General features: G+C 35.9%; 2 protein-coding genes across 2 annotated transcripts in view; one reads left to right on the forward strand and one right to left on the reverse strand.

Annotated features, from left to right (window-relative positions):
- The window catches only part of LOC117328818 (caspase-2-like), a 30001-nt gene extending 27254 nt beyond the window's left edge, over window positions 1–2747 (forward strand). The window contains exon 9 of the mRNA XM_033886383.1: window positions 896–2747. The gene's annotated coding sequence lies outside the window, so the exon portion shown is untranslated. The remainder of the gene's footprint in view (window positions 1–895) is intronic.
- Window positions 1471–12904, reverse strand: LOC117328817 (kelch-like protein 30). Its single transcript, XM_033886381.1, has 6 exons — window positions 12860–12904; window positions 9462–10385; window positions 8757–9191; window positions 7597–7816; window positions 6809–7045; window positions 1471–6585 (listed from the first exon to the last, which is right to left on the reverse strand). Exons 2-6 carry the CDS (start codon window positions 10359–10361, stop codon window positions 6104–6106), a joined length of 2274 nt encoding a protein of 757 aa, XP_033742272.1. The 5' UTR covers window positions 10362–10385; window positions 12860–12904; the 3' UTR covers window positions 1471–6103.

Genomic DNA, 12904 nt, shown 5'->3' on the forward strand with positions numbered 1-12904 from the left:
TGGGGCAAATTGATAAAATTGATTGAAATTTTAGTCTTCTTCTCAAGACCCAAATTTAAAAATTTTCTCCTCAAGACCCAAATTAAGTTACTAACGGCCGATGCACAATGATGGAAGAAGCTGGATTGGGAAAGGTCAATGAGAGTCTTGCTCAGGTGACCTAAAAATTCCTGGATGGTATATGGAACAGAATTGCTAGTTTTGCTGACTATTTATAGACAGGATAAAAAATAAAATGCACAATACAATAAGAGAACAGGGCAGAACAATATACACCTATCAAATTCCATATAGTGTGATATACCAGAACAATATACACCTGTCAAATTCCATATAGTGTTATATACTATCTTGTATCAAAATAAGATTCCCATCACCTTAGAAGTAGTTAAAACTTTATAGGTGACATGCTTTAACACTCACCTTTAGTTTCACTACAAAGTTGATTTTAATTTTCAAACAGTTTTAGGAATACCAGTTATCAGGAGTTGCTAAGCTAGTCTCCAAAACATTTAACACAATTTGATATCATGAATATAAAGCCTATCAATTTTCAGAGAAATCTTTTAAAAATTGTAGGATCTTGGGACAAAAATCAAATACTGTTAGTTAAATCAAAATGCCTCTCAGGGAAACATAGCTATATATATCATGTTTACCAATACAAGTTTTGAAGGAATCGGTCAAACAATGTAGGAAGAGATCATAGGGGGAAAACCAAATTCTCCTCCAATCCCTCGTCAACAGCTATATTAGATCAAACTTCAGGTATTTGTCTCCATAAAATGGACAATAAACTCACTCTTGATATTACTTATCACCCCTCTAACTGTTGGTTGTACATTATGACTGTCCTTTCGGAGCATGTGTTTGACTGGACCTTCTATTGTTCCAGGTAAACGCCTTGGTGTGTGGTATGGAAGAAGATGGGAAGAGTTGTTTCTTTATACCAGAATATAGGGGCAGTCTCGTGAAAAATGTCTATTTCTTCCCGGGTGTGTGTGGAGATCCAGGAAATCCATTGACAAATGAAAAAGTAGGAAAAGTTAAACTAGTGCCCAGTGAGGAGGAAATGACAATGTAAGAATGTCGGACTGAACATTACCCCGTGGGAAGGAAATGATGATGTAAATATGTCACACTGAACATTACCCCGTGGGAAGGAAATTTACTCAATGTTCTGTCTCTGTTTGGTGACAAATGTGGTGATATTGTAGATATTTGACCTTTTATATTCCATTTTTGCAGATTTGACATTATCATACTGAAATCATTTAGATGACTCAAATCAGGAAATCTATCCGAAAGCATTGCAGCAAAAAATTAAAAATTAAACATTCTAAATTTAAAGGACACATCTACCACTAGACTATTGTAGTGCCTCTTCCACACAAGTGTTGAAGGAGTCAGTATTTTGTGACCTAGACCTCTATAGGTTTACTTAGCGAAAAAATGAACCCCAACAAACTATTGAAAATCATCAACTTTATTGGAAATGTAAAAAACATATGGAATATATTGATCAACAAGAGTAAAAACTTAACAAACAGTACTCGGTAATGTGTAGAGTTGATTTGAACATGCTATGGCAAGATTTCAGAGCCAGGAATCTCCCGAGTCTCATTAGAATCACACAATAACAAGTGTATAGACATTTATATCAAAAGGAAAAAACCCATGCATTGATTTTCTGTTCAGTTTTGTACCAGGAACATCTTTTAATTCTGAGGTGCCACTATAGTGAGTATTTCTTCCATCATTTTATACTAAAACATAGATTTGTAGTATGTAACAATATTTTACACTGCAAATTTTGTCCTGCAAAGTTGTTTTGATTTTAAAATCTCTTTAAAAAAAACGGAACAAGTAAATTAGGATCAAGAATGAATGATGCTTCCGTCATTCAAACAACTGTTATCACATTGTTAACAATAAGCCGACAGACAACTGACAAAGTGTTCGCCTTAACAATAAGCCGACAGACAACTGACAAAGTGTTCGCCTTAACAATAAGCCGACAGACAACTGACAAAGTGTTCGGACAGGCGACCGATGTGTAATTCCAAGTGAAGCTGACTTCTGATCATGTGACAATCTAAGACTCAAGTCTTACATACTATGTATATTCAATCATATTACGTTACATTTTATTATGTTTTTTGTGATTGATGAAATCATTATCTACCTGTACATAATGTATGAGAAAAAACACCATGCTAAGCAATGATAATCTATATATAGGTAAGTTATGTTTAGACTACATTTTACTTGATATATTAGTAGTGTATACTGTCATAACTGGCTTGACATGCATGTACTTTACTTTGAAGTAGAACTGTTATTGTTTAATGTGTTTTATGTGTAAACAAATTAAACTTAAACTATATATTGTTTAAAAGAAGTTGAATTTAAAACATTACAAGCTTGTTTATTTGATAAACAGATTCTTGCATTTGTTTTTTGTAATTCCTTCATTTTCATCTTTTGCCAGATACTTCGTAAAATGATCAATTTATTCCTTAATCTTAAATAAAACTGAAATTCATGTCTTCTGTATATCACAACACTAATATGTTATAGAGTACATATTTCTTATGTACATGTATTCATGGTGGCCACCATACTTTTCTATATAGAAGTTATCACAACACTAATATGTTATAGAGTACATATTTCTTATGTACATGTATTCATGGTGGCCACCACACTTTTCTATATAGAAGTAGGAATAAAACAATGTCAATATTTTCTTCTGTCTCTGTCTCACCTTATTTTAAATACTGGTATTATATTAAAACCCTTAGACTTTGTCTTACAATCAGGTTTGAGAAGAAGGTTCTACATTAGCACACAGTACTAATTCTATTAACTACTTCACATTGTACTTTTTAACGGGTGAATTTTTAGTTTGCCAGGATGATTTCCAGACTCCCTGGTATTGGCATTCGTCAGTATCCATACATAGCTAAGTTAATGTTTTGTTCTAATAAAACAGTGTTGTTTCAATACTTTTGAGGATACAACTAAGTATTTCACAAGTGTGTTCCTGGTAACAAGAACTTGGCCACAATATAGTAATTGGATGAGATAGGGCTTTCATATTTGACAGGTTTTGTTTTACTGCCTACATAGCCCCTCCCATTACTAACGATTACAGTGACCCCTATCAAGATTACAGTGACCCCTTTCACGATTACAGTGACCCCTATCATGATTACAGTGACCCCTATCACGATTACAGTGACCCCTATCACGATTACAGTGACCCCTATCACGATTACAGTGACCCCTATCACGATTACAGTGACCCCTATCACGATTACAGTGATCCCTATCACGATTACAGTGACCCCTATCACGATTACAGTGACCCCTATTACGATTACAGCCACCCCTATCACGATTACAGTGACCCCTATCACGATTACAGTGACCCCTATCACAATTACAGCCACCCCTATCAGTAACACTTTTAGTAATGTAATCAAAGTATATGATTGAGGTAGCATATAATCGTAACACTTTACAGAATCGAAATCTAACATGCAATTGTAACTTCCATTTGGATGTGCCTAGTACAAACACTGAACAGATAACCTTACACACATAATATGTATAACAACAACCATCAGGTGAGAAAAGTTCCTGGTCCAACAATTGGTTGTCAGGTGAGAAAAATCCTGGTCCGACCATTGGTTGTCAGGTGAGAAAAGTTCCTGGTCCAACAATTGGTTGTCAGGTGAGAAAAGTTTCTGGTCTGACCATTGGTCAACAGAAGTAATACAACAGGCTTTTAGAATATTATGACTGATTTCAAGTCGGAAAAAACCTTCTTTGTCTGATATTATCGAGACAATTTGGATATTTGGTCTAAACGTTTGAGTTTGATGTATCAATATGTAATATTATATAGACATGTATATTGGTACATCTGTGTTATATTAATGTAACATAATGGTACCAAGGTTATATACTACATATATTGATGCATCAAACTTCTGTGGTTTAAATTCCATAAATAACATACCTACAAAACAGTTTAAACTGCACTCTGATACCTTTATATTAGATAGACCTCATTCCTACATATAATTATCCTTCATGTTATCCTCATTCTTACTTATCTTTCCAGTTGTCCTCATTCTTTCTTATCCTTCCTGTTGTCCTCATTCTTACTTATCCTTTCTGTTGTCCTCATTCTTTCTTATCCTTCACGTTGTCCTCATTCTTACTCATCCTTCACGCTGTCCTCATTCTTACTTATCCTTTCTGTTGTCCTCATTCTTACTTATCCTCCACGTTGTCCTTATTCTTACTTATCCTTCACGCTGTCCTCATTCTTACTTATCCTTCACACGTTGTCCTCATTCTTACTTATCCTTCACGTTGTCCTCATTCTTACTTATCCTTCACACTGTCATCATTCTTACTTATCCTTCACGTTGTCCTCATTCTTACTTATCCTTCACACTGTCCTCATTCTTACTTATCCTTCATACTGTCCTCATTCTTACTTATCCTTCACACTGTCCTCATTCTTACTTATCCTTCATACTGTCCTCATTCTTACTTATCCTTCATACTGTCCTCATTCTTACTTATCCTTCACACTGTCATCATTCTTACTTATCCTTCCAGTTGTCCTCATTCTTACTTATCCTTCATACTGTCCTCATTCTTACTTATCCTTCACGTTGTCCTCATTCTTACTAATCCTTCACACTGTCCTCATTCTTACATATCCTTCCTGTTGTCCTCATTCTTACTTAATCCTTCACACTGTCATCATTCTTACTTAACCTTCACGTTGTCCTCATTCTTCCTTATCCTTCACGTTGTCTTCATTCTTACTTATCCTTCACACTGTCCTCATTCTTACTTATCCTTCCTGTTGTCCTCATTCTTACTTATCCTTCACACTGTCATCATTCTTACTTATCCTTCACGCTGTCCTCATTCTTACTTATCCTTCACACTGTCCTCATTCTTACTTATCCTTCACGTTGTCCTCATTCTTCCTTATCCTTCACGTTGTCTTCATTCTTACTTATCCTTCACGATCCTTCCTGTTGTCCTCATTCTTACTTATCCTTCATACTGTCCTCATTCTTACTTATCCTTCACACTGTCATCATTCTTACTTATCCTTCATGCTGTCCTCATTCTTACTTATCCTTCACGTTGTCTTCATTCTTACTTATCCTTCACGATCCTTCCTGTTGTCCTCATTCTTACTTATCCTTCACACTGTCCTCATTCTTACTTATCCTTCATACTGTCCTCGTTCTTACTTATCCTTCACACTGTCCTCATTCTTACTTATCCTTCCTGTTGTCCTCATTCTTATTTATCCTTCACGTTAAGTCCATTTATAAAGATAATATATTGAGAACTAAAGTAAATCTGCATTAGATTTAGGATATCTTACTTCCAAGTTGTTCATATATTAAATTATTTTCATTCTTTGAACATTTTCTACATAATGAAAACATTGAACTGACTTTTGTACTACAAATAGGACACCTGTAGTCTAATGTGAAGTGTTTTAAGCTTGTCCCCTTTATAGAAGAGTGCATGTTTTAATGTTTTACATTTGGAAAAATAAGATTTTATATGAATCAAGATAACACACTTTAAAACTATTCACATCAACCTTAACCATAGGTTCATATTGTTTTTTTTTGCTCCAGGAACATAAAGCAATTAGTCCAAATTCTAAATACCTGAATTCCTGAACAATACTAAGATCTGAGTTTAGTAAAACAATGTTTTTTCTTTTTATATCAATATTGTACTGTTTACTGATAAGGCCTAAAATTAATACCTGGACTATGTTGTGATTCCTGTAACATGCCAGAAAATTAATTGAGTAAGTAGGTCAGGAAATGTTCTCAATTTTTTCAAAATAGTTTTTACTTCAGTTATAAAGACAAGGAATGTGGACTTTGATAGTCCTTCCTTGTGAATGGCCAGCTGGCCATCAAAACAACTTCATGGTTGGCACAAAAAATAGGATCAAAAGGGTGGAACACTAGTATTTTTCAGGTCTAACAACATTTGAAATCTGGAGACTAGTTTATGTTCCTGGGGCCTCAACCTATTGTTACTGTTCTAACATATCTGGAATTGGTAGGAGATGAAAATTGAGCACCGAGATTCCATCGACCGGATCTGACCTACAGCTGAATTCTTCTTTTACCAAGTCATACCACTCGAGTACAGGACTGACCTCAGGGGCTGTGAACCGACATACCCGGTCTCTGTATACCACAGCATTGCTGGCTGCCTCACCATACTGAAATTGTCCAACTGTTGTCAGAGTCTGTGTTGCCAGATTGAAACAGAGTAGGTCTTTGTGGTAGCGGGACACTATGTAGACACAGTCTTTACTGGGTATGTACACAGCTGTGGATGGTACTAGCTTCTTCAAACTGTACACTGAGGATGCCACCTTACTCCAATGGGATGAGCCGAGATCGTAGTAAAAGGCTCTCGATTTGAAGGCATATATTCGGTTTGACGATGTAGCACATGCAGCAATCAAAAATGATTCTTCTGGCATTGGAGGTAAATCTTTCCATTCTCCTACAAAAATGAAAATTTAGATACATAAATTCTATGTATAAATGTTTTAAAACAAAATATTCTTAAGCAAAGTTGACATTGTAATATCTATCTTGGTTGATAAGTTTCTCTCTTCACACTTGTAACTATGATTATTATCTCTGCATGGTTCAGTCCTACTCTAACAGTAAAGGACTGATACTCCAGCTATTGATATTAAACCCATAAAAGGGTTTTTTTTTACCTGTTTTCATATTGAACTCCTCACAGGTTTTCAATTTCATACGATACTTTCCAAATCCCCCTATTAGGATGAGCGACTCGCCAACGCAGATCATGGTGTGATGTCGTCGTGGTGACCGGAGCTGAGTTACATTCTCCCAAACTGAGGTAAACGTGTCAAGTTTCCAAACATCCATCAGCCAGCTGTTTCTTCCAGGGCCCAGAGAAGTCAGACCCCCACTCACATATATATCCTTACCTGCAGATGTAACAGTTACACATGATATATCTTTATCTGCATATACGTTAATTCCCAAAGAAAAATCAGCACATCTTCATGAATCTTTATAGTGTTACACGCAGGTAAGAAATTGATACCTTTCTGTACATGTATCTGTTTACTTCAAACAGGTAATATGAGTATTGTACCTGTACACAGCATTTCTAAACTCGAACATTTGACATACACCGACATACAGGTAAATGAATATCATTGGTCGATTTTCAAGATGAGTTAGTAAAGATAATTTTACAGAGCAATTAAATTAGATGTCCTCATTTTTTTCCCCCAATTCTGCTACCTATTTTCGTACCAGGTATTTGGGCTAGATGTTGAGTTTTACTTTCTTACTGTATTTGTCAGGCAAGAAGCAAATCAAAGCAAGTCGAGTCCTTCTACATCTATCTGTGTTCAGTAGAAATACAAACAAATCCTATTTCATTGTGGTGCACTAAGCTCACCCTCTGAGTCTTAGGTTCCCCTGCCCCTGGGCTTATTGCAGTATAGATATGGCAGTTTTATACACTAACCGTGGACACAGACACTGTAGCCAGTTTCCTGTTGTATCACAGATGGATGGTCTTGTTCATCCATTGGAATACTCTCAAAGGTACATGTTGTGTCAATATCACTGAGTTTAAGGATTTTGGGTGGTGGTTCCATGTCTAGTTCATCATCAGAGGCATAAATATCATCATAGTCATCTTGTCCTCCAAGACTCCAGAGACAGTAAGGAACTGCCCGGTATTTCTACAAGTATGTACAATGGTCTATGTTATATGCTGCATATAAATCTACAGTTGTACACAAGCATTCTGTTGCAGAATGACCCAAACATACCAATATAATACTTTTTTACTGGATCTTCTGTCACTAAGAATGTACAGTAACGTTTCAAATTCTGTTCTTTTTATCTGGGGTTAAACAGGTCTGAATTTAGCAAAAACATATAACATGAACTGTGAAGTAAACAAAGTAATTAACCTTAGAACATGGACCTGTGACCCTCTAAGGAATCAGCTTAGGATTCAAACAAGTGCAGCAATGAATGCTGACATAGGTATGTCACCATGTGAACTTAGCCTGGGCTCTTGACCTTAGTGCTTTGGCAAATATATATATAACTACAATAAGTTATGTTTTGGTATAAATTTGATATGATGATTCTCAATGCATAAATTTTCCTGTTACAGTGTAGTATCTTTAATCGTTAGTAAATAACTGCAGCAGATGTGTTCCATTAATGTTATAAATTTCTTTTATCAGGAAGCTGAAGCTGTTTTACACATGATTCTGATGTATACATCTCAGTCTATACAGTATACAGTATGTAAAAAGTTAAATTACACATACCATATATGGACCAAAACAAAGGGACATCATCAGAGTGAACTTTTTTTCTATTTAGTATTTTGATCACATAATCTAAAGAACTCATGTCAATATAAACCCACATTTTTAGAATAAGACCTTCAAGGTCTTCAGCTTTTATAATGCTGTCGCTTTCTGTGCAATCACATTCAACCAGGCTTCTATTTCTGATAATCATGGCCATGGGTGCAAAATAATTCTCGGGTATTCCTGTCAAGTATCTGTTAAAATACATAACAATACACTATCAATCAGTACTAAAACTTTACTAAAAACTAAAACAACCTTGATCTGCAATGATTTGCATATACATATGTACCTGCTTCCCTGAAGGTGAAGTATCTGACTTTTCAAACATGTGTTGATAGTCTTGTAGCATTGTTTTCTGCCTCAACATGGAAATCTCTTCCTCTGTGAACGCTTCCTTTCGAATCAAGGGAAATAACTCTTCTAGATGCATCTTCCTTTCAGAGATATTGTGGGATACCCATTTTTCTATTGCGTCATAAACCTTCATTTCTGAGTTCACAACCAATTTTCTGTCCAACAGTATCTCATACAGAAGATCCACATCTATATCCACGAAATTTGATGTTGGTACAATCTCCGAAAAATACCAAAGACAGTGACGTTTAGCTTTCTGAAAAAGTTCTTCCAGTGCAAACGTGTGTGTAAGTGACAAGATGGCCAAACAATTGTCATCATTCAGCAAGTCATCCATTAACTCACAACACAGGTCAATCACAAGCTTTATCTGAAATACAACCAGTTTATTATATATGTAAACACGTTGTACAAGCAAATAGTGACTCAGAATCTTTAAATGCAACCATCAATGATATTTTAATTATGCCTTCTCAATCAAGCCAAGACTGATTTTATTTACATTGTATAACTGAATACACAAATAACAATTATTTATTAGAATTTTATTAGAATCTTAACCATATTATTGATAGAAAGCTAAAGGCTCACAGCTGATTCTATATCCTATATAGCTAGATTTATTTTATTCACAATTTACCTGAAACATGCATGCTGTCTCTGTGACAATGTGAACATTGTCCTGTGTCAAATCCAGCCTTCCGGTAACAAGGAAGTCCAAAATAATCCTCATGGCTTCTGGGTCAACCTGCTCTAAAGAGATACAGTCTGAGGTACTTTCTTTCATGTTGCTGTCGAACATGGCTTTGAAATAATCACTGTTGCTGGATAACTTGTCTCGACTGCAGGTCATCTCCTCTCCCCCAACTATCAAGGTAAGGTTAGTGTTTTCTGAAGGATTCCCTTCCACATCTTTAGCTAGTATAAGTGCAGGTGTGTAGTTAGTATTCCGACCTTCCTTATCTTCAGCTTGTGTAAGGGTGAGGTTAACATTGTCCGAACAATTCATGGAAGAGTTAGAATTGTCTTGATGATTCCCTTCCAAGTCTCCAGCTTGTATCTGTACATGTGTGGGGTTAGTATTGTCAGGATAATTCCCTTCCACGTCTTCAGCTTGTATCTGTACATGTGTGGGGTTAATATTGTCTGGGTAATTCCCTTCCAAGTCTCCGGCTTGTGTTAGTGTGGGGTTAATATTGTCTGGGTAATTCCCTTCCAAGTCTCCGGCTTGTGTCAGTGTGGGGTTAGTATTGTCTAGATCTGGATAATTCCCTTCCACGTCTTCAGCTTGTATCTGTACATGTGTGGGGTTAATATTGTCTGCGTAATTCCCGTCCACGTCTTCAGCTTGTGTTAGTGTGGGGTTAGTATTGTCAGGATAATTCCCTTCCACGTCTTCAGCTTGTATCTGTACATGTGTGGGGTTAATATTGTCTGCGTAATTCCCGTCCACGTCTTCAGCTTGTGTCAGTGTGGGGTTAGTATTGTCTGGGTGATTCCCTTCCAGATCTTCAGCTTGACTATTATTATTGACCTCCATCTTTAGAAGGCCACATCCACAAGCCTACAAAAATAAATTTACTTTCCATGTAAAATATTGGCAGCATATATATATATATGACACCTCTGTTATTTCTCCACACAACTTGGATTAAGCACTGGAATAACTAAAAAAAATGTTTTAAAATATAATGGAATTTTTACTTTAAATCATGTGCACTATAAAAATGCATTTATCGTTCAAGAGATGATTACCGTGCACATATTATACCAAAATAAAAGAATAAGTTAGAAATTAAAATAGTTGGAAGGAGTAATAAAAAATACCGTGCCCGTGCTGGGCTTTGAACTAGTGACCTTTCACTCTCAAGGCAAACATCCTACCACTAGGCTAAAGGGAAATTCCCACTAGACTGATCATGAGCTACATTTGTAAGGTGACCTTAAACTCTCTATTTTACGCAACAAAACTACATTACGGTAAACCTCCGGTTAGTTTGAACAAAATTAAATAAATGTTGACGAACCAGTTCAAATTATTCGAAATTATGCTTCAGAAAATAAGCGCGAGTTCGAACTATCCGAGTCTATATGGACGAAAATCTCGGCAGAGTAAAATCATTAGACTCAAACACATCCATCGTAAATCCGATACGTAATAACGGCGGCCTGAACAATGGCACATTTATAAATAGGCCTAAGTAAAATGATAGTATTTTATTTTATTCAATGTCAACTGATCGTTAAATGTTCTTCCTTTCTTGATAACTATGTCTATGATGGTTAATGCGCGAAGCTGCTTGGGCAATGCGTAGCGGCCACAAAACAGTACAGTACACGTTTTATTTGTGGCTCAAAAGTTAAACTGGCTATATTTTTTTATCTGAATCAGAAACTATCGCTTTATTACTGTAATAAATGGTCTCTTTAATACATCGAAAGCATAGTCTACATAACTTGTTGCGTTTACGAAAGCACTACTGTAAAAATAGGCGATATATGTTGATAGAATTAGGTCAGAACATCAACATGTCTGCTTTTAAATATGCCCAGTCGTATTATCTACCAAACATATATTTGATACCTGCAAAATTACCCATCACTAATTGGGACACCCGTGGATTGTTTTGACTGGATATGAATGCTTATGTCACCTCACTCAACATGGCCGGGCGGCCGATCCTTTCAACTTTACTGCAAGCGACACCTCACGTGGCCTGCTTACCTAGGTTTTTCAGATAATAGGTGCCCATACCTTGATTGGCAATAATTAAGAGATGTCCAGTCACAATTAAATAATCATAATGCTAAGTTAACACTATATTTGAAAATACACGGAAGATTTCTTAGTTTGCTATAACCACCACGAATACAAATATCGCATGTTATTTATACATTGTCGGGGCCTAAATTTACAATCAGATGTCTCGTGCATACCAGTGTATTTTGCAATGTAAAAAACTGAATTAACGCTAAAACATGTGGCATATATTAAATCACAGACGCATTCCAATGATCATGCATACAACTTAATAACCTAAACGTGCCTGTTGATCACGTGAGCAAATTTAAGTCTTGGCTTTTTTTTCTGGGCAGGTTGTCGGAATCGGGTCGTCGCGAGCTTTCAATGAAGTTTGCCGAAAAAAACTTACTTTACGTTCTTAATTTGACATGTTCGAACTATCTGAAATAGTGTCAGTTATAAACAACCAGAGTTCAAACTATTAGTAGCTAAAAAGTTATTGTTTTTCTTGAAAAAAATGTGTGTTCGAACTATCCGCGTGTTCGAACTAACCGGAGGTTTACCGTATATATAATAATTTGTCACCAACAGATTTTGTATGACCTCTAGTGTTTGCTGGCATATTGTAAGAACTCATCAGATAGAGATGTAGATTTGCATATACCTTTTTGGAATCCAACAAATCATCAATCCCCTTATCAAGCACTGCTCTCCAAAACTATATGTAGACAACAATCTTTCTTCTTAAAAACTGACTTGAACAAACTGCCATGGCTTGTCTCTTTAAGTTTTTGCTGTAAACAATCTGAAGGGTTCTGATGTGAATATGTTATAATACTTTAAACCTACCTAAGCTTGTGGCGATCTGATTTCGAAAAAAATACTTTTCAACCCTCTTCCTTTAAAATTTTATCTCGATATTAATTTATTTACAAGTTTATTTATGTTTATCTCCCATCCGTTTCCAAATCAAACCAATCACATAACCTTAAAATGGATCACAGGGTATCGTATATATGTGCGACCAGTCTCGCATGTACATACCACATCATTCATTATTACAAGATGCGTCAGAATTAGCTGACATCAGCTAACCAGAGGGAAGAGGTATCAGGGGCCTGTGAATGGGTGAAGTACTTCGATCGTAAAACTTAGTTCAAAGTCGATCTTGAATACATTTGTGACATTAAACTGATAAATGTTAGTTTATTTTTACATTATCTGACAAATGTAACGCAATAAGTCTATTAATGTTGTTACATGTCACCAACGACTTTGATAATTATCATGTTTACCTCATTCAGCTGGACTTTCTGGTTACCGGAAAGGCCGGAACTATA

The sequence above is a fragment of the Pecten maximus genome, chromosome 6 (assembly GCF_902652985.1).
Source record: "Pecten maximus chromosome 6, xPecMax1.1, whole genome shotgun sequence".
Classification (NCBI taxonomy): domain Eukaryota; kingdom Metazoa; phylum Mollusca; class Bivalvia; order Pectinida; family Pectinidae; genus Pecten; species Pecten maximus.